This window comes from Penicillium riverlandense, assembly GCF_028828495.1.
Source record: "Penicillium riverlandense strain IBT 135883 chromosome Unknown utg000001l_segment0_segment0, whole genome shotgun sequence".
In the NCBI taxonomy this organism is placed as follows: Eukaryota; Fungi; Ascomycota; class Eurotiomycetes; order Eurotiales; family Aspergillaceae; genus Penicillium; species Penicillium riverlandense.
The window spans coordinates 5,257,127-5,279,335 of record NW_026643194.1 but is presented as its reverse complement, the minus strand read 5'-3'; the positions used below and the strand labels follow the sequence as shown (position 1 = coordinate 5,279,335).

Genomic DNA, 22,209 nt, shown 5'->3' with positions numbered 1-22,209 from the left:
ATTTTGCGAACCTTGCTTCTGCCGACAATACCAACCTTCGGCATAGATAGTTGCACAGCTAGACATGCAGAGCTGGTCCATCGTCTCCGTACAGCGGGTCTCTCTTGAACCAGTCCACATTTTGGATGTCCTTGACCTTGGCCTCCTCCCCGGCTTGCCCATAGCACATATCCCAGTGCTTCCCGCGAGGATACGCACCGACCATTGTGAATGGTTCCGCATTCCGGTCCAGGTCCTCTAAGAGCCGATGGCCGACACCGGCGGGAACAATGATGAGGTCGCCTCGCTGCACCGTCGGCTCAAACCTGTCGGGATTCTCCTCGCCCCCGAAGCACAGCCGGGCGCGGCCCGAGACCACGCCCAGGACCTCGTGTGAGGTGGAGTGGAAATGGGTCTGGCTGTACATGGTGTAGACCCATTGCGGTACTACTTCGCCGACCTCTTCCAGACACGCTGAGAGCTCGGACGACGTTGCATCAAAGGCTCCATGGTAGATCATGAATGGGTGGGACTGGATAGAGGTGTTGGGGATGCGGTGCCATTTGGGGATTTGACGGGTGGTCACTTTAATGTTCGACTGTGGGCTGACAGTCATGGTGCTTGGTCCAGGTAGAGAGTGTTTGGTGGTGGTTGTATAACAGACCGATTCATACCCTAATCCGAGCTTGGGCATGACGTCATGGCGGATAAACATCCACGCAGACATTTACACCCACACAAAGACCGTAATATAGGATCAGGTAGACGAATGGCACATGACTACCAGATCTGCTACGAAATAACGCGAGCTCCGGTCACCTAGATGTCTGACATGACCCACGATAGAAGACGATCGGATGCAACAAGGCCGCCTAGTGACTGATAGGGCAGTGCGCCAACCACGATACTCAACTGTCCAGCCTCATCCTCGCCAGTACCAAGTGGAAATCCCCTGTCTCCCATGACTTAGTTTGCGAGATGTCTTCAGGCATTATCCATACCTAGTAAACCAAACCTACTGGGACCATGCTCTTAGTCAGCACCGACCGCCTGCCCAAAAGTCCCTCCCCACGCGCCCTTCTGTCTCTCTCAGCCTCACCCGCCACATCCTTTTGCCTTCTCTTCCTTCTCTTTTGCTTTGCAGGACCCTCGGGGAGCTTTCATCTGGCTCAGGTCCTTCGTTTCTCGCAGATTCCACCCCTATCTTACCAGCGCGCATGGTCCTTTCAGAACCGGTCTGCAAGGCGTCTATTCTGGCCGCCGCAACCGTCTGAGGTCTCTCCCCCTTGAACTGTGTCCGCGAGGTATCTGCTCCTGATATGGACTCATAGAGATGTTGGTGCATGTTCATTAACTTATACATCGGCTGCTGCAGACTCAACTTTCCCTCTTCCCTTGCCCCCGACCTCTCACCCTACGATAGCATCATGCCGCCAGTGATGCCCCAGACCCCTCATAAGGATGACCTTGAGGAAACGTGAGTGCTTTCTCAGCTGTTTTGGCGATGGCGATGGCATATGGCAAGAGACAAGGACTAAATGAGTGCAGATGGTCATTCTTGGAAGCGGGCATCAACAGCGTCATGCTGAAGCTGGAAGAAGGAGTGGATATGAAGACTGTACGTGGATCCGCAGAGCTATCTCTGTCTACCTACTGGACCGGGGGGCTTCTTTTATGGTGACTCGACTAACATGCGTTTCTCTCACCCAGTACATGGCCTTATACACGTACGAGTTCTCTTCGACCATCCGTCTTACTTGGGGATGTGGCTGACTCAAAACAGGGCGGTGCACAATTTTTGCACTTCACAGAAAGCGGTCACCACTGGCCATACCTTACAAACACATCGGGGAGGTTCGTTCTGACCTTTCCTATTCCTTGAACCGGTACTGACTCGTTGGATAGCACATCTTCTTGGAGAGGAGCTCTATAAATTACTAGGGGAGTATCTTTCGCGCCATCTCGAATCGGTGTACAAGGAATCACAGAGTCATTCCGAGGAAGCTCTTCTAGGCTTCTATATCCGCGAATGGAATCGTTACACAACCGCTGCCAAATACGTCAACCACCTGTTCCGCTATCTTAACCGCCACTGGGTCAAGCGCGAGATCGATGAGGGCAAGAAGAATGTCTACGACGTGTATACACTGCACCTGGTCAAGTGGAAGGATGACTTCTTCGAGCATGTCCATGAGAAGGTCATGGACGCGGTCTTGAACCTGATTGAGAAACAGCGGAATGGCGAGACGATCGAACAATCTCAAATCAAGAGCATCGTGGATTCCTTTGTCTCGCTTGGCCTAGATGAGAATGACAGCACCAAGCCTACGCTCGAGGTCTACCGGAAATACTTCCAGCAGCCGTTCCTCAACGCCACCCGGGTGTACTACGAGAACGAATCCCGGCAGTTTGTTGCGGAGAACAGTGTGGTGGAATACATGAAGAAGGCAGAGGCGCGGCTTGACGAGGAGAAGGCTCGCGTGGGGCTTTACTTGCATCCCGATGTCACCAAGCACCTTACCGAGACCTGTTTGGACGTTCTCGTCACCGCCCACTCAACCTTGCTTCGAGATGAATTCCAGGTTCTATTGGATAACGAGCGCCAGGAGGATCTCGCTCGGATGTACCGACTTCTTTCTCGCATCAAGGAGGGCTTGGATCCTCTGCGCGCCACTTTCGAAAACCACGTCAGGAGAGCCGGCTTGGCTGCGGTCGAAAAGGTTGCCGCAGAGGGCGAGTCGTTCGAACCTAAACTGTACGTCGATGCTCTGCTGCAGGTTCACACGCGGTATCAAAACTTGGTTGATGAGGCATTCAACGGCGAGTCTGAGTTTGTCCGTTCTCTGGACAACGCATGTCGAGAATTCGTCAACCGCAACCGCATTTGCAAATCGAGCTCCACCAAGTCCCCCGAGCTGCTGGCACGCTACACAGACTCGTTGCTTAAGAAGGGATCCAAGGCTGCCGAGGAGTCGGAGCTCGAGGAGATGTTGGTGCAGATCATGACCGTCTTCAAGTACATCGAGGACAAGGATGTTTTCCAAAAATTCTACTCCAAGATGCTGGCCAAGCGCCTGGTGCACGTCAGCTCGGTGACTGATGATGCAGAGACCAGCATGATCAGCAAGTTGAAGGAGGCGTGTGGTTTCGAGTACACCAACAAGCTGCAGCGCATGTTCCAAGACATTCAGATCTCGAAGGATCTCAACGCCAACTACCGGGACTGGCAAGACAAGGTTCTGGATGATGACGATCGGAAGAAAATGGTCGACGCGCACTTCCAGATTTTGGGAACCGGATTCTGGCCCCTTAACCCGCCCACCACTGTCTTCCTGGCACCACAAGAGATTGTGAAGACAGCCGAGCGGTTCCAGAAGTTCTACTTTGACAAGCACAGTGGCCGCAAGCTGACCTGGCTATGGCAGCTGTGCAAAGGTGAAGTCAAGGCCAACTACATCAAAAACACCAAGGTGCCATATACCTTCCAGGTGTCGACCTACCAAATGGGCATCTTGCTGCTCTTCAACGAGACCGACACGCTGTCGTATCCCGAAATCCAAAAGGCCACCACTCTCGGGTCCGAAATCCTCGACCCCAACCTCAGCATTCTCCTGAAGGCCAAGGTGCTCCTGGCTTCCCCCGAGGGTGCCAAGCCCGACCCATCCACCACCTTCTCCCTGAACTACAACTTCAAAAACAAGAAAATTAAAGTCAACCTGAACATCCAGATCAAGTCCGAACAAAAAGTAGAGGCGGACGACACACATAAGACGATAGAGGAGGACCGAAAACTGCTCCTGCAGGTGAGTTTGTCTTTTCTGTCTATTAATTTCCATTATTAACCCCCTTTGCAGTCGGCCATTGTCCGTATCATGAAATCGCGCAAGAAGATGAAGCACGTCCAGCTGGTCCAGGAAGTCATCCAGCAGGTCAAGTCACGCTTCCCGCCCAAGATCCCAGACATCAAAAAGAACATCGAAGCTCTCATGGAAAAAGATTATATCGAGCGTTTGGATGGGGACGAGATCTCCTACATTGCTTAAGCCCAGCTCGCATCTCTTGCTCATCTCCCTCCCCAAACTTGCTAACTTGCATTTGTGTTCACCGTCTTTTTTTTTTTTTTTTTGCTGGTGGATCATCTATCTCAGAGCTTTCTCTTACCATATGTCTGCGGCATTGATGGCAAAATAGGCATGCGTCGGGTCTCCTACGAGGACCAAAGGACTCACCTCGTTGAGCGCGACATGAGTGTCTGGATTGTGTGCAATTTTCTTATTTATCTTCTCATCTTCATAGCGCTGAGACGACAGATCAACGATAACCCGTTTCCTTCCCTTTCTCGTGCAGAGTTCATGCTGTAGACAAGCCCTTTGCCGCTTTATTTATGGTCCACTGAATTCTTCAAATTGCATCCTTGGAAGTCTAGTTTGCAGCCCTCTTCTTTTCCTTCCACTCAGCCGCCAATATCCCCATAATAATGACATCCCAAAAGCGCCCAGCTTTGAATAACGCCTCTCTTTTCCTCCCCTCAACCACCCACCCCATCCCTACATACGCCTTCTGTGCCCGTTCATTCAACTCGTACGTCCCAAGTTCAATGCGATGCAACCCCTGCTCCGTGAACCCCCAATCAAGAATCCACGAAATAGCCTCAGGTCCGTACCCTTTCCCCTGGTGCTCGGGCATGATCATAATCCCCAGCTCCGCGTTCCGACTATGCATAAATTTGTTGTTTCTGAGATTCGTCAATCCAATGGGCTCGGGTTCCTTGTCTGCGGATTCGGGTTGTTTGCAGATCAAGACCATGAGCAAGGAGTCTTTTGCGAATTCTTTTCGCAGCTCTTTGATTGACGCTGCACTCATGGGAACGGTGGGCACTGGTGAGGCCATGAACATCACTTGCGGCTCCAGGCATAGCTTGCAGAAGAAGGCTTCGTCTTTTTCGTTCTCTTCTAGTGCGCGGAAGAAGAGGCGCTGGGAGTGGAAGGGTTTGTAGATTGCACTTTCGGGTATGGTGGCAGCCATTATTGCGGTATATTATTGTAGTGATATAAGGAATGGACGGTTATAGATTCGAGGCGTGAGGACATCTTTATAGTTGGCTGATTAGGCCCCCAAGTAATCAGCTCAGGCGTGCCCCTTTACTACTAAGATGAGTCATGATAGGTCATCAAGAGTAACGTTAACTTAGTTAACCAACTTCACTAATCACTAACTCACCCCCACTAATAACTACTAGAAGGCATACCCTATGAAAAACCTGAAATTCCCAAAAATCCCCAATTCTGGATCTGGAATTTGGATACCTCCAGGAGTGAAACCTAACTCCCCATCTAACAGTATACACAACGGTTTTAGCTAATTCACATGGTGGTAGGGCACCGTCTGGCTTTTCATCAGGCTGTTCGAGTCATATAGGTCCTCGTAGGTGATTCGCCCAGACGGCGTTGCAATCTCCTCGTCCTGCTCACTTTCTGGCCGGGGTGGGTCAGTCATATCACTGAGTTGATGAACCGGGGTAAGTGGCCGTGTCTCTCCTTTCAGTAGGCTTATCCAAGCCCGAATCATTGACGAACGAAAGAAGATGGCGACGGCCAATAGGCCACTCAGCTGAAAACCGAAAGTTAGCAAGATTTGGGGCTATCCGGTTGGAGAAGAGGAAAGACTCACCACAAGCATTAACACAACGGCCCATAGTTCCGGTTCAATAGGTCCCAAAGGTATGGCGAGCGGCAGGCACGGATACTTGTCCCCCTTTGATGATGCGAGGCACTCGAACCACGCGAGCCTGTCCGGCCGGGGATAATCTTTAAATTGGCGCAGCTGCATGAAGACAGCGGAGAGGAAACAGACGTAGATCGTGATCAGAACGGTAACCAAAGAGGCCCGCCATTGCAGCTGTATAATCTTCCTGATTTTGGTTGCTATTTGCTGGGCGCCAATGATACGCTCTTCACTGGCAGAAGGGGTGTAACCCGACCATTTTAGCTTCTGGTAATTATACCACGGTCGGAGAACGAGGCAGACACATTGTGCTATTGTGAGAATTTGGAGAAGGAGAGCGGCAGAGGAGAAGGCCAGGAACGGAGCCCAGAAGGTTGCTGTGGCATGGTTTGGGCTCAGATAGGTCGACCTGCCGAAGGTGTATTCAGCACCGGTGATGGCCAAGGTGACGGCGACAAGTGCACCAGATCCTATGTAAATGAGGCCGATCGAGACATACTTGTATGTCGGGCCGGGTTTGATCTGCCAGAAGACGGAAAGATGTAGTGCAATGGACCTGAAGAAGCCTGTGAATTGTCAGCATAGCCCGACATGTTGCTGGAGCGAATGGATATCTCACAGCTGAGAATCACAATCCATGCCCCGAAAAATAAGGTGACTGCCATGAAAGCACATCTTGCATCGTTTGCCATGTCATTTGGAGTGATTTCATTGTAACACTTCTTTGGTTGACCCTTGTTGGGGCTAATAAATGCGATCTAGTACCTGAATTAGTCTCGTCGGGTTCTCCTAGTAACAGAAACTGCGAGTACATACCGAAATGCACGTAAATCCAATCGTCGGACTGACAGCCAGATAATGGCGGTCCGTTACAGTTACAGGGAAGATGGCATAAGTGACCAGTAACCAGACCAGTAGAATGAGAACAAAGATGCTCGGCCATAGCTCAATTCGTGCCTCATCAGTAAGATCTAGATGGCGTTAGTTCGTGATAAGAGCTTCTCCCGGGCTGTGCTTACATTCAACGTCTCTCCATCTCCAATAGCTGGACGGACATGGGAGGCAGCAGGACACATTTCCCAAATTCTCACACCATCGACCTAACACAGCTATTGTGCTGTTAGCATATTGTCATAATAGAGGCGCATATTTACTCACCTCCTCCGGTGGCTGGAAAAAGCGATTCGGCAAGGAACGGGTCTGGGCAGGAAGAAGCCATTGGAGCGTCGCCTGGTGAGCAACCGGGCGCTCACAAGTAAGGCTCCTGTCGTTTTGAGTGTCTAGGCGTCGTGGTGGACAAGGTGAGGAAAGGGAATACCGCACAGGTCGCGGGTGCAACCTGCAGCCCTTGGATGTCAACCAAGATCACGATCTTAGTATCGGGTTAGCTTCTTGATCCTCACCGGCGATGGCTAAGTAGCACATCATCGGGAAAAGATCTCACCTGGATAGGGTCAACATCGCAGCATCGACGAAGAGGAAAGGTTGGGGCCGGATGAGAAGAGCCTCTAGATATTATTCAGATTCTCGGCAAATATTTTTCGATCCACGCCTGGACTTTGACTCCCAAAGGCCTAATAACATCCACCCCCGCAAAAAAAAAAAAAAAAAAAAAAAAAAACCTGTCATCAAACCTATTGTTTCCATCCGGGAGTTCGGTTAAGTGGCCACGGCAAGACGGGATGGCAAAAGGACCCGCTCACTAACTAGCGCCGTAACTGAAGTCCATAGTGACAGTACATAATGTTCAACCGGCCGCTGATTGGGTCCGAAAATCGAGTAGATCGCCCGTTTCTAACCGCTGCGCATCGATCAAGCTCCTGCGTGAGGTTTAAACATGTTTCCCGATGAAGGTTATCGAGAGAAAAGTATCCACGAAGAGAACGTGCACGATTTTGCGAATTGGGTTTCCCCTAAATTACTCGATTTGGTTATTTTAGACACGGGAAAGCCCCCCGACAGGGATCTAGTTAGCGCGTCGCAGCCACAATCCTTCGAGCATCCCTGACACAAACTTGTTCACCCAGACCCTGTTCCCGCGAACCGGCTGTTGTGCAGAGGACGTTCAACAGTAATTGCTCAAGATATTAATTGTCTCCACTACCAGTTCCCTGCACCACCTCTTCCCTGACGCGAATCTTGAGGTGAGTTATTGCACATTATTGAAGATCACCCGGTTTATTATTACATTACGGAGCAGTAGAAGGAAGCCCTAACTAGCCTGTAGGGCGTCGATTGGCGCACGGCACAACGTAACAGGCCCCGTTCTAGACGCCTCACCCTGATTTTTTCCGACTCCCTTCAAAAGCCGGTTACAACATTCTTCCAGTCGATCACTCCATTGCCATTGTCCCGGTGTCCTTAGTCGTTTTACTCAAGTGCAAAGTATTAACCAGGATTTTAATCCGGATCGCCCTATGGGAACGAAAAATGGTCCGTTGTGCCCGACCTGAATAAGAATTCTTAATGTGGCCTCGGGTTTTCGATGCTCATCAGCAGTAGGGGTGATAAAGCAGCAGCAAATGACTGTGTTTCTTTGTTTCTTTATTTCCCTACAGCCGACTGGTTCTCGTATCTTTAGGTTTGCTACTTTGTCCTAATCCCAGAAACGTCCCGCTGTCCCAGCTCGTGGGAATTAGAGACGCACGCCCTGGCGCCCTAGTTGGCGCCTCCCCATTGGTTGCTATTCGTCCCTCTCAGATAGCGACTTGAAATTGTTGTCCTTCTAATCGGAGGTACCCACCGGGCTGTGGAGCATTATTATCGTATCCATGGTTCCATTATTGTTAGTATCTCGAAATCCGCAGATCCATCCATAAGGGACAAGCCCTGTTTCCCAGGGTGGAGCAGCTCGACTGAAGGAATTATGGGGCCATTTCGAGATTGGATGGTCCAACATTGTTGTGCTACGGATGTATGTACAGAAATTGTGCACAGAGAGAGAGAGAGAGAGAGAGAGAGAGACTTCTGGTGCGAGTTTGACCAAAAAGACAAAGAAAGTAGCGGCAGAGCAATTGTTAACTTGTTGATAAGACGTCTGCTATAGGAAGTTCAAGAAACAAGGGACTCGGCATTGTTTTGAATCATGGACCCGCTTCGCTTATATGCCGAAAAAAAGCGTCTGACAGGTTGATTGTTTTGACACGCTTCCCAGGACTGTGAACGAATTTTATGCACACCTCAAGTAGTAGGGAGGGGGAGAACGCCGCTCTCGAGGAGTCCAGAGACGGCTTTTCAAAAAGCGTCGCCGGTTGCAACTCTTTCTAAAAGAAGTACTATCACATCCTGATGGCCGCTTTCCTCGGCTGCTTGGATGGCTCCTTCGCATGAAGATTGAACATCTGCTCTCCGGTCCAAAAGCAACCTTACCATCTCAAGATGTCCCGCCCCTGCTGCAAACTGGAGAGTCGTTTTCCCATCTTTGCTAGGTCTATCATTAACATCAGCTCCCCTGTCTAGAAGAAGGTTTGCAACGTCGATATGGCCGCTTTCGGCTGCAGCCTGGATTGCTGTCCTTCCTCCATAAGATGCCGCTTCGGCATTGGTATCAGCATTGTGGTCTAAGAGAAATCGTACTACTTGTAAATGACCGCCTTCTGCCGCCGCCTGGAGAGCCGTTCTTCCATATTCGCTAGGTTGAGCATTGATATCGGCTCCTCTGGCTAGGAGAACCTCTACCAGTCCGAGGTGGCCACTCCCAGCTGCAGCCTGGATTGCTGTTCTTCCTCCATGATGAGCTGGCTCGGCATTGATATCGGCATTGTAACAAAGAAGAAGCTCTACCATCTCAAAATGTCCAGCTGCCGCAGCGAACTGAAGAGCTGTTTTCCCTCCATCGCGTATGGGCTCGGCATTGACGTTAGCACCACAATCTAATAAGAGCATTGCAACCTCAAGATGACCTTCGTCTGCTGCGGCCTGGAGTACTGTGACTCCAAAATCTCCGGGTTTAGCATTGACATCAGCCCCCTTTTCAAGCAGAAGTTTTACCACCTCAATATGGCCGGCTTTCGCTGCGGCCTGGATTGCTGTTGGGTGACCATGTTTTGACTTAGCATTGACGTCGGCTCCCTGGTTCAGGATAAGGTTTACCCTCTCCAACGAGCCAGATTTTGCTGCGTCCGAGAGCTGTGTTTCATCCTCGTGAAAGTATGAGCCAGTGCGACCGTATGCTTTATCTATGCATATTTCCAACCCTGTTTCGAGCCCAATTTTGTATTCTGACGTGAAAAGCGATCGTTGGTTCCAGATAGTCGGCCACCCATCCGTAATATTTTCAATTGTCAATTCAAGCGTAGAGCCTTGCCTTTTCAGGCTCTCCACAAAAGCCAAACAAAGCAATTTTGCCGTTTCTTCCTGCTCCTTGTCAAATGCCACAGCCCAAGCTTCGTCGCCGTATAAATCCTTTGCATTGATGTTTGCGTTTTCTCCAATCAACAATTCTACTGCTTCCTTATGCCCCATTTGAGCTGCCAGGTGTAGAGCCGCGCGTCCTTCCGAATTTGGAAAGTTGATCCTGGCTCCATGTCTGACCAACATCTCAATTCCTGCGACATGACCGGTCTCGGCTGCTAGATGCAGGGCAGTGCGTCCTTTCTGATCTATGTTATCAACTCCGGTCTCTTTCTCGAGCAATAGCTTCATTATGTCGTCCCGTCCCCTCCACGCTGCTCTAGACAATGCTGTTTGCTTGAATTTGTCAATCGAGGTTGCCTTGGCCCCTTTTTCGAGCAAAATATCGACGACTTCTTTGTGACCATTCTCAGCAGCCCAATGTAGCGCCGTTCTTTGGAATTTGTCGCCAAAGTCCAGTTGGGAGTCAGTATTGTCGATCAACAGCTGAACGACCTCAATGTGGCCGTTCTCCGCTGCGCAGTGCATTGGCGTCCTTCCATACGAATCTTGGCTGGAGGTAAGATTGGGTTGATTTTGCAATAAGAGGGCCACAATTTGCGTATGCCCGTTTAAGGCTGCCCAGTGCAGCGCTGACATACTGCGCTCATCTGTAATTGACACATCGCACCCGCTGTCGATATTTTGCTGCATCTTCTGTTTATCACCGCTTGCGGCTAAATGTATTATCTCTGTGCCATGCTTTGTTGTTCCTTGGCCCGGCTTCTCTGACACCTTTGCTTCGGCAAATGGTTTTGAGCTGGTGAAAATGGTGAGTACGGTCCAGTCTAATGAGACGTATTATCAAGCCTGGGCAAAAAATCTCCTTACTGTAATGAACCCATGTCTACCAATCCGATCTGCATGAGAACCCGAGCGGGGTTGAATAACGGAAGGTAGACGGAGGATACTGGAAGTGTTCAAGCTGATATATGGTCTGGTGTCAACGAGATTGGAGAGCCCTGCCGCAAATTTCATCTTTACCAAACATTCAGTTGGCTGTTTCGTCGCCTCGTTGTGTTGGGTAGTTTGCATGATGCATTTCTTGTATGCACCTTCCATTGGATAGTTATCAGCTTGAGTTGGGCAAGCCACGTCACTGCAGACTAGGCGTTCTTTGCCGATGGAACAGTTGGTACAGGATCATATCCTTCACTCCCTCACTTAACAACCCTGAATGAGAGTCCTGGATGGAAGCTATTAGGTATATTTACTGCATTGAAAATATCAAGTAATCAAGGCTTTTTCTTTGATTTTTCCAGTACTCTTCTCACTCCATTCCCGTCATCTGAAATGTTCGATTCGTCTACGGGGTCCAGATCTGCACCAAAAAGACCCGGAAGCCAAGTGGGTAATAGCTGTCTGTCAGATTCAGGACACGTCAGTTCGGGCAAGCCGGTGGCTTTTGAAGTTTCCCAAAAACAACGTACCCCGCCGCTACCGCAGATATAAAGGACCAAAACTATTGGGTAATTATTAAAATGCAGGATGCAGCCTGGGAAAGGCGCCGCCTGGGCAAATCATCCAACATGGATTGGCGTTGACTTGCGAATCTCAAAATAACCTTGTCTTATTTAGCCCCGAGTCTGGCTTGCTGGAGAATCGAGGATCTTCAGCTCCCAAGCTTGAACTTTTTGAACATTAGCCATGTTTCTAGTATTACTTTTCTTGATTTCGACTGCTTATGGACCAGTTCTTGCGGCAAGTGAGAATCCAGAAAATGTGCACGCAGTCGGGTGGCAGAGCAGTCCTGGACGCCGGGGAACTTGGAACATCGTCTCGAGTTGCGCAACCACCATTTTTGCCTGTACCTGGAGCATCCAGCACCTAAATGTCCCAGGTCCACCGCCATACTCTGTGGCAGCATTAATGGTCAGCAATAATGGGCGAGTCCGGCGGCTACTGCGCAGTTGCAAATGGATGGCGATCACAATCCTTTTTCCCGAGTTCATCATGGTGCATGCTTTTTTTGAGCTCATCATGGCTGTTCAAGCAACTGAAATGATCAAAGACCGCACGGACAACCAAGTAGCCAAATATCCATGGCTGATTAGAATGTTTGTTCTTTCGCGCGGCGCTCGCAAGGGCCAGCAAGAGATGGACGACCAGAATATCGAGGCACAGCACGTGGGCCAAGATGGACCGATATGGACACTCACTCATTCTTATTTTGCTAATATGGGTGGTTTATTCTACGAGGAGAATGAGAATTCTTTCCCCTTGACAGCGTCTCAATATGCCGAAGAATCCACGTGCTACTCCTTGCCCGAAATCAGAGAAGAAGATATCATGGACAAAGGCAAACACGATTTATTCGCAAAGGGACTCGCTGTGTTGCAGATAGCACAACTCGTCCTTTCCCTGATAGTCAGAGCCACTCGAAACCTCCGTTTCACGCAGTTGGAGACGCTCACCTTCGGCCTCGCTGTTTGTGGTCTGTGCACCTACGCCCTCTATCTGTACAAGCCTCAGAAGGTGGACGTACCCATCACTGTCAAAAAACACAAAGACTTTCCCCATGCGGTTTCCTTCAAGAAAACATACGACAGCTTTTGGAAGATGGTCTCAAACTTGGAAGGCTACACGAGCCCCAATGTTTACCGCATCAGGAACGACAACTTCCCATTGGGAACATCGCAGACAGCACGCACAGCAATCCCAATTTTAGCTGTCCTGTCCGCAGCATTTGGATGTCTACACATTATAGCATGGAACTTTGAATTCCCCACGGTGGTCGAAAAGCTTCTATGGAGGATTGCAACCGTGGTTTCGATAACAATCCCCGTAGTCGGCCTCATCACAATTCCTCTCGCGCAGATCCCTATCCAAGCAGGCGATCCACGCGAGTTCATGCGCAAGCTTCTCGAGATATTACGAGAAATGTCATGGGACCGTTCTGACAACGCCCAGCTTCTGCAAGCTACCAGGGAATTGGAAGAAATCTACAACAACCCTGACACAGAAAGTGGCAAGGCGCAGAAACTTTACAGTGACATATTTGCATCCTGCGCTTATATTTGGGATGACATTATCAACCTCTTGAGAGCCGGCATCATTAAAAATGGACAATTCGATCATTCCGCCAGTGACCGTACTCTGCCATCTGACGGTGCCCGGCACTTTTTTAACCATCCAGACGAATTTTGGGACCACTTTATGCAACTCTGCATCCGACAGCTAGGGCTCGGCCCAAAGAGGCTCATCGATAATGCAAGGACGAACATCTTCCCACAGAAAAGCCTCCTCCCGAATGCAGTCAACTTGCTTGTTCTTTATACTACCAGTCTGGTCTACTGTTTGTCACGACTTACGATTATGGGACTTGCGCTCTCCAGTCTCCGGTCTATGCCTGACGAGGTCTATTTGACGACATGGACAACCAATATTCCAGCCGTGCAGTGATCTACTTCTGGACTGATGTGTAAAGTCTCCATTAATGGATATGAACGGTCTGACAGGCGCACATTGCTATATATATTGCTGATGCGCATGCCGAAGCGTTAGTTACTCCATCAGAATGTACGTATTTGGCCCGGAGTTAGAATCGTGAGACAAGATTACGGTCAACAGAATTATCAATCAATTTTCCTAGTTCTACTTCTCGAATCCGCTTATGGAAAATAAAACACCTGATATATGTACTATCAATGAGCACTCCTCGGGACGTCCATCCACAGGCTGGCGTTAATAGGAAGGGGATATATAAGCGACGAATGCAGGATATCATTATAGACAGAAAAGAAGACAAGAGTTCAGAACCAAAGGGAAAAAAAAAGGATAAGCCGTGCAACAAAGATATAATGCAATGCAATGTCTACATGTTCCGTATATGTGCATATAACCAAGTGAAATGAATGCACTCCACAGTGGGCAAAAACAAAAATTACTTGGGATTCGGGGATCCGTTCTCCGTAAAGTTCTCAGGAGTAGACTCGGCGATGTGTAGTGTGCCCGGCTCCTCCTGGGTCACACCCTCATCTTTCTTCAAGTCAACTCCTAGGCCTTCATTGGAAGAGAGAGGGACAGCCGAGAAGCCATCTTCGTCCACGGGCTGTGATTCTGGCTCCACATCTTTCGTTCTGTCTTCGCTCTCAGTCTCGTACGCCGGGAAGCCCCTCGAAAGAGGCGATTTCGGATACGGCTGATCAAGGCCCGACGGATCCGGCCCGAGACTCTCGTCACGTTTCTGCGTCGCGAACTCGCCGCTGTCACGACGGAGGAGGATATTGCTCCATCGCTTGCGACGACTGAGACTGCGGTTCAGACCGTCGGAGTCCTCGCTTTGTCGGTGCATGGAGCGCCGGCGGCCGCGGTCCGACTCGACGGCCTCGGTCACCACGGCCAAAGTCGGTGCGGATGGGGATGTGGTCATGCCCCCGCCACTGCCGCTAGGCGAGGCGCTGCGTTTGTCTTGCCATTCGCGGCGTTTCTCGCTAGCCCAGGAACCCCAGGAACTGAGATATGAGCCTGCTCTCTGGCCGGCTGCGTTTACGGAGGCTTGGGCTTGAGAGACGTCGATGGAGCCTGCTCGCCGGCCGGCGAACCATCCTGCAGAGGTGTCGGTATTGGAATCGGATGATGGGGACCCTGGGCCACCTTTGTCAGTGGAGGAGCGCTGCGATGGTGAGGATTTTTCCTCGTTCCGTTTCTTCTGGGCTTCGCGCATAGATTCGATATCCGACCAGAAACTGTTGAACGCGGCGCTCACTCTCTTCTGTCCCGTTGAAAGGTGGCGATTGAGCGCCTCCCGGCCCTCGCGCACCCGCTCATCCAGATGAAGATCGGCTACTTGCTGTGATAATCGGCGCTGGATGTCGTCCACCGTCAGCCCGCCCGCACTAGGGTGCTTCGGCTCGGTGATGGAGAATAAGAGCGCGTCAGAGGTGAGGCGCGTGAATAGGGCGTAGTTGGCGGTTTTCTGCCACTGGGCCAGGAAATCCGGATTGAAGTCGAGCGCGGGATCTCCTTCGATGTTGAAGTTCTGTAGCTGCGCTCGGCCTCGGTTGGCAGAATCCCCTGACGTGGATGAGAGCTCTTCGTGATATTTCATGGAAGAGAGCAATGCCAAAAGGTACTCTTCAAACTGAAGTCGAATGAACTCTTCCGACCCCATGAATCCATGGGTTTTGGGTTGATTCGGGTGAGCCTCATCCCAGGTTTCATTGACGATTTGGGTCAAAAGGTCGATCCAGCGCCGGTCAGCTACAGACAGAGCCAGAGCGGTTCGAAGCGGAATTGACGGAATGGTGATGGTGTCCTCATCGAGCTAAAACACAACGATGAGCATCGCCAGAAAACACACCCAAAGAATGCCTTACGTTGATCAAGATGTCGCTGTATCGGTCCTTTTGTTGTAGAAGAAGCGAGTTTGTCGATCCCACCACGTACGACTTTGTTCCGTCATCCGCCAGCAGATCTAGCTGCTGAAGAGGTGTATACGGTCCAAACATGCTCCCCTAGAGAAAGAATTAGACATCAGACCTTCAAACGCATGGAGAGAATGGTCTATACCTTTCCGAATATCTGTAATGGTAGGCCCATGTAGGCCAACACTGAGACAGTTAGCACACGATCCACAGGTACAATTCGATTGACCCACGAGAAGCTCGGTCACTTGTTTTGAGCGATGTTGGCTTCTCCACAGTCTGCGCATAGTTGTCGAATGCCGGGTCTGCGCAGTCCTGGAGGCTGTGTATGAGGCCTGGTATTAGAGAGATTAATGAGAACTGGATCATGCACAGGCGCTCGCAGCGAGAGCCGAAGAAGAGCATTTTGGGCTGCAGTAATAGTCCCTTGAAGAGAACGAGGGTCTGGTGTTTGAATTCACGAATCATCTCCCGGAGAGATAGACCTGGGTTGTCGATCAGCTTAACCCGCGTAATTCCTTCGGGCATCTTACCCAAGGTCTGATCTTTCGCGCCATCATCATTCAGCAAACTCAATCGGAGACCCTCCCGGAATTTCTACGTGCCAGTTTAGTAAACGATCCTTCAACAACAGGATTCATCGTAGGGCCTACCTTCAAGATTTCAATATCCGAGAAATCCCTATTACTCACGGGTCAGTATAACTCATTCCAATTCATAGCTTGCATCTTGACAAGAACAGCGACTGTGGCCGTACCGTTGTGCAAACCAAGCCGAGGTCACCACCGAGAGCTTCTCCCGCAGCTGTCCCACGCTTTGCGGACTATCTGTCACTACCACCACAGCTTTCTGCACCGTTGACCTCGTCACATCCGGCGAGCGATTGATCAGGCGATTGGAGTCTATCTGGCGGGAGCAGGCGATACCGAACAGGGACGTGGCGGGGGCTGTGGAGGATTCCTTTCGGCAGAGGGTGAAATAGGAGAATTCCTCGGTCGACCTTGAAAGTACATGTGAGTTGAGTCTTCGAGGAGCACGCTGACCGCAAGGCAGTCTGCTTACAGGTGTGCTCCATCCGACAAGGCCATGAATGGCAGCAGAGACCAGTCGTTCTCTGCCGCGGGGTCTGTCCCCTCGTCGCCGACGGTGAATTCGATTTCCGGACCCCTGCACCCGGAAAGGTCCTGTTAGTAATTTTCTGGGATCCAAGTGTCTGCAAAGACACCCACCTCGCATGGTGAAAGTCAATCACCAGGACAATCGGGTCCTGTCGGTGCGGGGCGCCCATCTCGACGAGCGACACGAGGTCGAGAGGGAGATGACGTGGGACGAGACCAGGTCGGGGTCGATAAGGTAAACGGGGTTCGGGGTATGCGAGGAAGAGTACAGGGAGGGAAGGGTAGGTAGTGGTAGTTAGGAGATGATCTGATGCCCCAGAGTGTAACAAATTCGCACTCTCGATCGACACCAACACACCCGATATGGTTGATCGGGGCTAGGCGGTGTATGTTTACAGAAATAGAGCAAGACGAGTGAATTTTATTATTTCTCCGATCACCAACCGACCAGCTCTGACGACGCCATACTATGGACATAAATAAATGGCCTCCAATCAAACACAGGTGCTCTCACGCCAGATTTGCAAAAAAGAAGAAACCAAACAAACAAATATATGACGGGAGGTTCCCAAAAAGCCTCGGACCAAAAACGAACTCGCCCAATGCCGTGAGCCACTATGCGAAGGAGTTTTGAAGGTTGCCATGTACGCCACTCTCTACCAGGATTTGGCCTGCCTCCGAGTTTTGATCGATGTTGTGGAAGTCGAGGATCTCCGAGTACATCATGATCTTCCAGGTGTCAACAGGCAGATCCGCGTCATTGAACGACCAGTCGAACTTCTCCTGGGCGACCGGCTCGTCTGTCGGATCGTGGTACGGTGCCAGGTAGGCGTGGGCTAGTGCGTCCTCGGCCCGGATGCGCTTCTTCGGGTCGAAAACCAGCATACGCTCGAGCATGTCCACGGCTGCAGCATGTCAGTACAAGGCCAACTGGAGAATTTTCCACCCATCACATACCATCGGAATCCGCGTTCTTGAACTTCATTGCGAGGGGCTGGCGTTCACGCTTTGGTAACGACTTGACAAATCGGAGAGTCTAGATTCCACGAGATTAGCATCATGAAGAATGGCTGCGCACTGGCGTTCCTCACGTTTTCGCTGCAGATGGTTCCGATCACATCATCCGGAGGAGTACCCAGAAGCTCCGTGATGATCGAGAACTGATTCACGTGGTCCTTGCCGGGGAACAGCGGCTTTCCTTCCAACATTTCCGCAAAAATGCAGCCCGCACTCCAGATGTCCACCTCCACGTCGTACTTCTGCCAGGTGAGCATGATCTCGGGAGCCCGATAGTACCGGGTTGAGACGTAACCGGTCATCTGTGGGTCCTGGATGCGGGCAAGGCCAAAATCGCAAATTTTGAGATCGCAGTTTTCATTAATAAGGATGTTGCTGGGTTTCAGGTCTCGGTGGACCACACCGGCCGAATGAACGTATTTCAACCCACGCTGCCACCCGTCAGTGGGTGGGCCTGGATGCCATAGTGACTCCAACTTACCAGGATTTGGTACAGGAAGTACTGAATGAACTGTTTCTCCAGCGGCCTGGAAGTCAGTAGGCGGTGGAGATCGGTCCCCAGAAGTTCGGTCACGAAATAGCTGCGGCCATTCATTAGTCCATGATTCAGTGGGACTCAAAAATCGGGGAGTCGTACAGGTCCTCTAGGGGGGAGATGAAGATATCACTGAGGCTAATGATCTGTGTGGATGGTCAGTGGAATTGGTGCATGTGACCCCGCGATGGGGAGACGGACGTTTTCATGTCGCAGATGCTTGAGCAGCTTCAGCTCGCGGTAGGTTCTCTTGGAGAGCACCGGGGTGCTAAAGGGCTTCATGATCTTCTTGACGGCGACCGGCTGCCCTGTCAATTGGTCTCTCGCCGAGCTATCAGGATCGCATTCCGGTTAGCCTGCGCCGTGGCAATTGCGACGCGCTCGCGGGTGGCGAAACCTACCAGACCAGGCCAAATGCACCCATTCCAACCGGCTGGAGATCCGTATACCTAGAAGAGCCGAGGTCAGTGATTCTGTCGGGATAGACGTCAGGTGGGGGGCCATTGCGCACCGGCTGGTGATCTCGAAGGTGGTGCCAAAGATCTGGGCGCGCACGAATTCGGCCATCTTGAATGAGGATTAAAGAGAGACTGAAAGGGGGAAAGGAAGGGAAAAAGGGGAATTCACGTCGTGATGTGGGGGAAGAAACGAGGCGCAACGACGAAGAGAAAACAAGGACGATGACGTCCGCGACCGAGCAGGTTTCTGCGTGGCTGACTCAGCATCCAGTTGGTTAAGAACGACCGGTTTGGGGCAGTATTTCACGACCAGTGACTGGCATAGAAACTCATAAGGTGTAGTCTATTTCCCTACTGACGAATAATCGCCCTCGACGGCCCCTACGGTGTTCAATCGGGATGGTGGTTCTTCGCAATCATGCACCTCCCCGGAAGAGACTTCCACGGAGCTCACCCTCCGACGCCGTGGTTGACCGCCTCGCCTCTGGTGTATTCTCGTTGCGCAAGATCGCCGTGAGACACCTGAACCCACTGAACCAAGACCTTTCTTGGTGAGTGCACTCCTCGTCGCGTCCACCCACTTTATATCCAGCGGCACGTTGTCGAGGCCCACGTTCCTGGGGTGCCTGAGGCCACCAGGCTCCAAGCGTCACCACTTCCTTTGCATCCAACAGGAATAATAACCATGCACCCCCCTAATTATCATTTACCGTATCCTCTCTGAGTGTAGTTAGCGGAGAGCTAGTGTATCCTGTCTCGACTAGCGCCCACCTTAATAGGGCAAAAGAGGAATCACCATCACCCTTTCAAATGAATTGCGTGGCGCCCGGGTCCAACCAATTCAGCCGTGTAGTTCTCCGGGTTCACCCAGGCCCCCGAGTCTGACCGCGTTGGGGGTGATTACATACTTACTTACATACTGTATTATTCCCCGTGAGCCTCTCTCCCCAGCATGACGCTCGTCGCACCAACCACCACTGCCTCTTTCTTTCTTTCTTCCATTCTCACTCTCCAGCTCGGACGGACTGACTAGCTCCCTCCCAACCCCCCCTCAACTCCCTCCCTCTCAGCCACGCTCTGTCTCGACCGCTCTCGCCCCTTTCTGACTCCTCTCTCCACGATCCTCCCTCCGCCCCCCTCCGTTCCTGTCTTACCGGCGACCCGTTTGATTTCGCCCCCCCGCAACTCCCTCGACCTCCCCCAGTACCAACCACCACCCAGCCTCTCCACCGCCCACGTTCATTCCAGACACCACGATTCCCATCGCGCCGATCTTATCTCTCACCACTCCCCAACCATCGGGGGTTTCACCAGTCACGTCAATTCCGTGGTGGTGGGCGGTTGTCTTCCAGTCTTATCCTGGGCGCCCACAACCCCCCGGCAGCCTTTCGGACGGGCTGTTCCCGATAACCTTCTGCGCGCAGTGTATGGGTCGTTGTGTCGGTTGTTGACGGAAAATTATCTCTCACCATGGGGCTGTGTTTCAGCTCGGAGTCCACCGAAGATGCGGAACAGAAGAAGAGAAGCCAGATGATCGACCGGAAGCTGGAGGAAGATTCCCGGCGGCTACGAAGAGAATGCAAGATCTTACTCTTGGGTGAGTGTCGCAAATCGCGGGGAAAGCTAGCTCCCCTGACCGTGGGCTAACCCTGTTCCACAGGCTCCGGGGAAAGTGGCAAGTCGACCATTGTGAAGCAGATGAAGATCATTCACCAAAATGGCTACACCGTCGAAGAGCTGGCGCTGTACCGCTTGACCGTCTACAAGAACCTCCTGGACTGCGCGAAATCGCTGATCGAGGCCTACCACCGCTTCGAGCTCGAGCCCACCAGCCAAAAGGTCCAAGACTACATTACCTTCCTGGAAGATTACAATGTGGACCCCGATCCCAATACGCCGCTCGACGGAAAAGTCGGCGATGCGATCACGTATCTGTGGAATGACCCCTGTACAGCAATGGCGCTGGAACACCAAAACGAGTTTTACCTGATGGACTCCGCACCATAGTAAGTTCTCTTGTTGTGTCCTCCAATGCGCGCGCTTGCTTATTGTCGTTCAGTTTCTTCGAGGAAGCAAAGCGAATAACTGCCCCGGATTATATCCCGAATGTCATGGATGTGCTTCGCGCACGTACCAAGACCACCGGTATCTACGAGACCCGATTCACGATGGGTCAATTGAGCATCCAGTATGTCGGCCCAGTTGCCTAGTCAGCTTGGACATGTCACTAACGACCTCACAGCATGTTTGATGTTGGGGGTCAACGCAGTGAACGCAAAAAGTGGATCCACTGCTTCGAGAATGTGACATCGATTATTTTCTGCGTGGCATTAAGCGAGTATGACCAGATGTTGCTGGAGGAGAGCAACCAGGTAAGGGACCAGTGGAATGCCCCTTAAATCGAAGGCAGCGAGGCTGACAGATTCCCAGAATCGCATGATGGAGAGTCTGGTACTCTTTGATTCCGTGGTCAACTCCCGATGGTTTATGCGCACGAGTATCATTCTCTTCCTGAACAAAGTCGATCTCTTCCGACAGAAGCTTCCACGCTCCCCCCTCAGCAATTATTTCCCCGACTATTCAGGCGGCAACGATGTCAATCGCGCCGCAAAGTACCTTCTGTGGCGGTTCAACCAGGTGAACCGAGCACATCTGAATCTATACCCACAGTAGGTCCCCACTTTTTCTCCCGGCATCTCGTCTCTAACGTTTGTCCTCCAGCCTCACCCAAGCCACCGATACCACCAACATTCGATTGGTCTTTGCCGCGGTTAAAGAGACCATCTTGCAGAATGCCTTGATAGATTCGGGTATTTTGTAAGGTGGTGCACGCCTTTTCACGCGGAACTCGGGCTCGTCGTTCGGAAGAGGAGACCGATCGATACCCTTACTTCTTGACTGCTCCAGATTATCCTCCTACCACACATATCTATCTTCGGCTTCTTTTTTGCTCCTCTTGTTCCCGGATTCACTTGCAGGCGTTGACGGCGCTGCTGCTCTTTTGGTCTGTGTCCCCGGCGTGGGCGTGACTTATATATTCCCCTCCGGGTTTCTGTTTCTCAGCAACAGGGCTGTTGGATATCCACGCCCTACCTCCTTTGACTGCGATCCCTTTTGGAAGAGAAAGTCCTCTGAGGCTTCCCATCCTGATTGGGAGATCTGATTTCTCTATTTTCTTTCGAATACCCTGCGGGGGCTATTCCACCCACCATCGATTTATGACATACTTATTTTCTCTATTTTGTTTCTATTTCTGGCCGTCCTTTTCTGTTGCATATTATGGGTTTCGCTTGCTTCCCTGCGCTGCTTCCCTGCCCCACCCTTTTTTTCTCTCCAATGATTTGAAGCGCTTCGATGCATGTGGTACTTTTCCAGCCTCTTCTCTTTTTCCTTTTCTTTTTCCCCTGTGAACTTTACCAGCGTCGAATTGTTGGGATTTATTCCTCGGTCCTTGGTTTCATACACTTGGGACTTAGCGGTTCTTTAGGTTTAGTGGCTCCGCCCGAATTATCAACTTACCCTTTGTGCTCAACCCTCGTCGCTTCGTCAGTACTAGTCTCTTCTCCTCAAGTAGCCTTCTCTGGTTAGATTGCGGACAGGAAGAAGCGGGGATTCGCTTG

At 51.2% G+C, this 22,209-nt stretch overlaps 8 protein-coding genes across 8 annotated transcripts; 3 read left to right on the top strand and 5 right to left on the bottom strand.

The window, feature by feature from the left end:
- Positions 1-58: 58 nt before the first annotated feature.
- N7474_002133 (cupin domain-containing protein) lies at positions 59-595 on the bottom strand (the record flags this gene model as incomplete). The annotated part of the gene is made up of 1 exon (XM_057193548.1): positions 59-595. The coding sequence occupies one exon, from the start codon at positions 593-595 to the stop codon at positions 59-61; it is 537 nt and encodes a 178-aa protein (XP_057058501.1).
- Positions 596-1,406: 811 nt separating this feature from the next.
- On the top strand, positions 1,407-4,022 carry culA (cullin culA; the record flags this gene model as incomplete). The annotated part of the gene is made up of 6 exons (XM_057193547.1): positions 1,407-1,456; positions 1,528-1,597; positions 1,690-1,706; positions 1,763-1,833; positions 1,885-3,782; positions 3,834-4,022. 6 exons carry the CDS (start codon positions 1,407-1,409, stop codon positions 4,020-4,022), a joined length of 2,295 nt encoding a protein of 764 aa, XP_057058500.1.
- Positions 4,023-4,401: 379 nt separating this feature from the next.
- On the bottom strand, positions 4,402-5,004 carry N7474_002131 (GNAT family N-acetyltransferase; the record flags this gene model as incomplete). Its single annotated transcript, XM_057193546.1, has 1 exon — positions 4,402-5,004. One exon carries the CDS (start codon positions 5,002-5,004, stop codon positions 4,402-4,404), a length of 603 nt encoding a protein of 200 aa, XP_057058499.1.
- A 333-nt stretch (positions 5,005-5,337) lies between these two features.
- N7474_002130 (uncharacterized protein) lies at positions 5,338-6,922 on the bottom strand (the record flags this gene model as incomplete). Its single annotated transcript, XM_057193545.1, has 6 exons — positions 5,338-5,589; positions 5,650-6,269; positions 6,323-6,461; positions 6,520-6,674; positions 6,723-6,812; positions 6,862-6,922. The coding sequence occupies 6 exons, from the start codon at positions 6,920-6,922 to the stop codon at positions 5,338-5,340; spliced, it is 1,317 nt and encodes a 438-aa protein (XP_057058498.1).
- A 2,015-nt stretch (positions 6,923-8,937) lies between these two features.
- On the bottom strand, positions 8,938-10,749 carry N7474_002129 (ankyrin repeat domain-containing protein; the record flags this gene model as incomplete). Its single annotated transcript, XM_057193544.1, has 1 exon — positions 8,938-10,749. The coding sequence occupies one exon, from the start codon at positions 10,747-10,749 to the stop codon at positions 8,938-8,940; it is 1,812 nt and encodes a 603-aa protein (XP_057058497.1).
- Positions 10,750-11,742: 993 nt separating this feature from the next.
- N7474_002128 (uncharacterized protein) lies at positions 11,743-13,497 on the top strand (the record flags this gene model as incomplete). The annotated part of the gene is made up of 1 exon (XM_057193543.1): positions 11,743-13,497. One exon carries the CDS (start codon positions 11,743-11,745, stop codon positions 13,495-13,497), a length of 1,755 nt encoding a protein of 584 aa, XP_057058496.1.
- Positions 13,498-13,978: 481 nt separating this feature from the next.
- Positions 13,979-18,698, bottom strand: N7474_002127 (uncharacterized protein; the record flags this gene model as incomplete). The annotated part of the gene is made up of 16 exons (XM_057193542.1): positions 13,979-15,361; positions 15,414-15,551; positions 15,607-15,647; positions 15,695-16,058; positions 16,115-16,142; positions 16,219-16,461; positions 16,524-16,628; positions 16,691-16,956; positions 17,240-17,484; positions 17,537-17,615; positions 17,671-18,027; positions 18,078-18,177; positions 18,234-18,277; positions 18,333-18,462; positions 18,533-18,580; positions 18,643-18,698. 16 exons carry the CDS (start codon positions 18,696-18,698, stop codon positions 13,979-13,981), a joined length of 3,627 nt encoding a protein of 1,208 aa, XP_057058495.1.
- A 1,361-nt stretch (positions 18,699-20,059) lies between these two features.
- Positions 20,060-21,410, top strand: gpaB (guanine nucleotide-binding protein subunit alpha gpaB; the record flags this gene model as incomplete). The annotated part of the gene is made up of 6 exons (XM_057193541.1): positions 20,060-20,186; positions 20,250-20,595; positions 20,649-20,777; positions 20,832-20,961; positions 21,020-21,258; positions 21,311-21,410. 6 exons carry the CDS (start codon positions 20,060-20,062, stop codon positions 21,408-21,410), a joined length of 1,071 nt encoding a protein of 356 aa, XP_057058494.1.
- Positions 21,411-22,209: the final 799 nt, after the last annotated feature.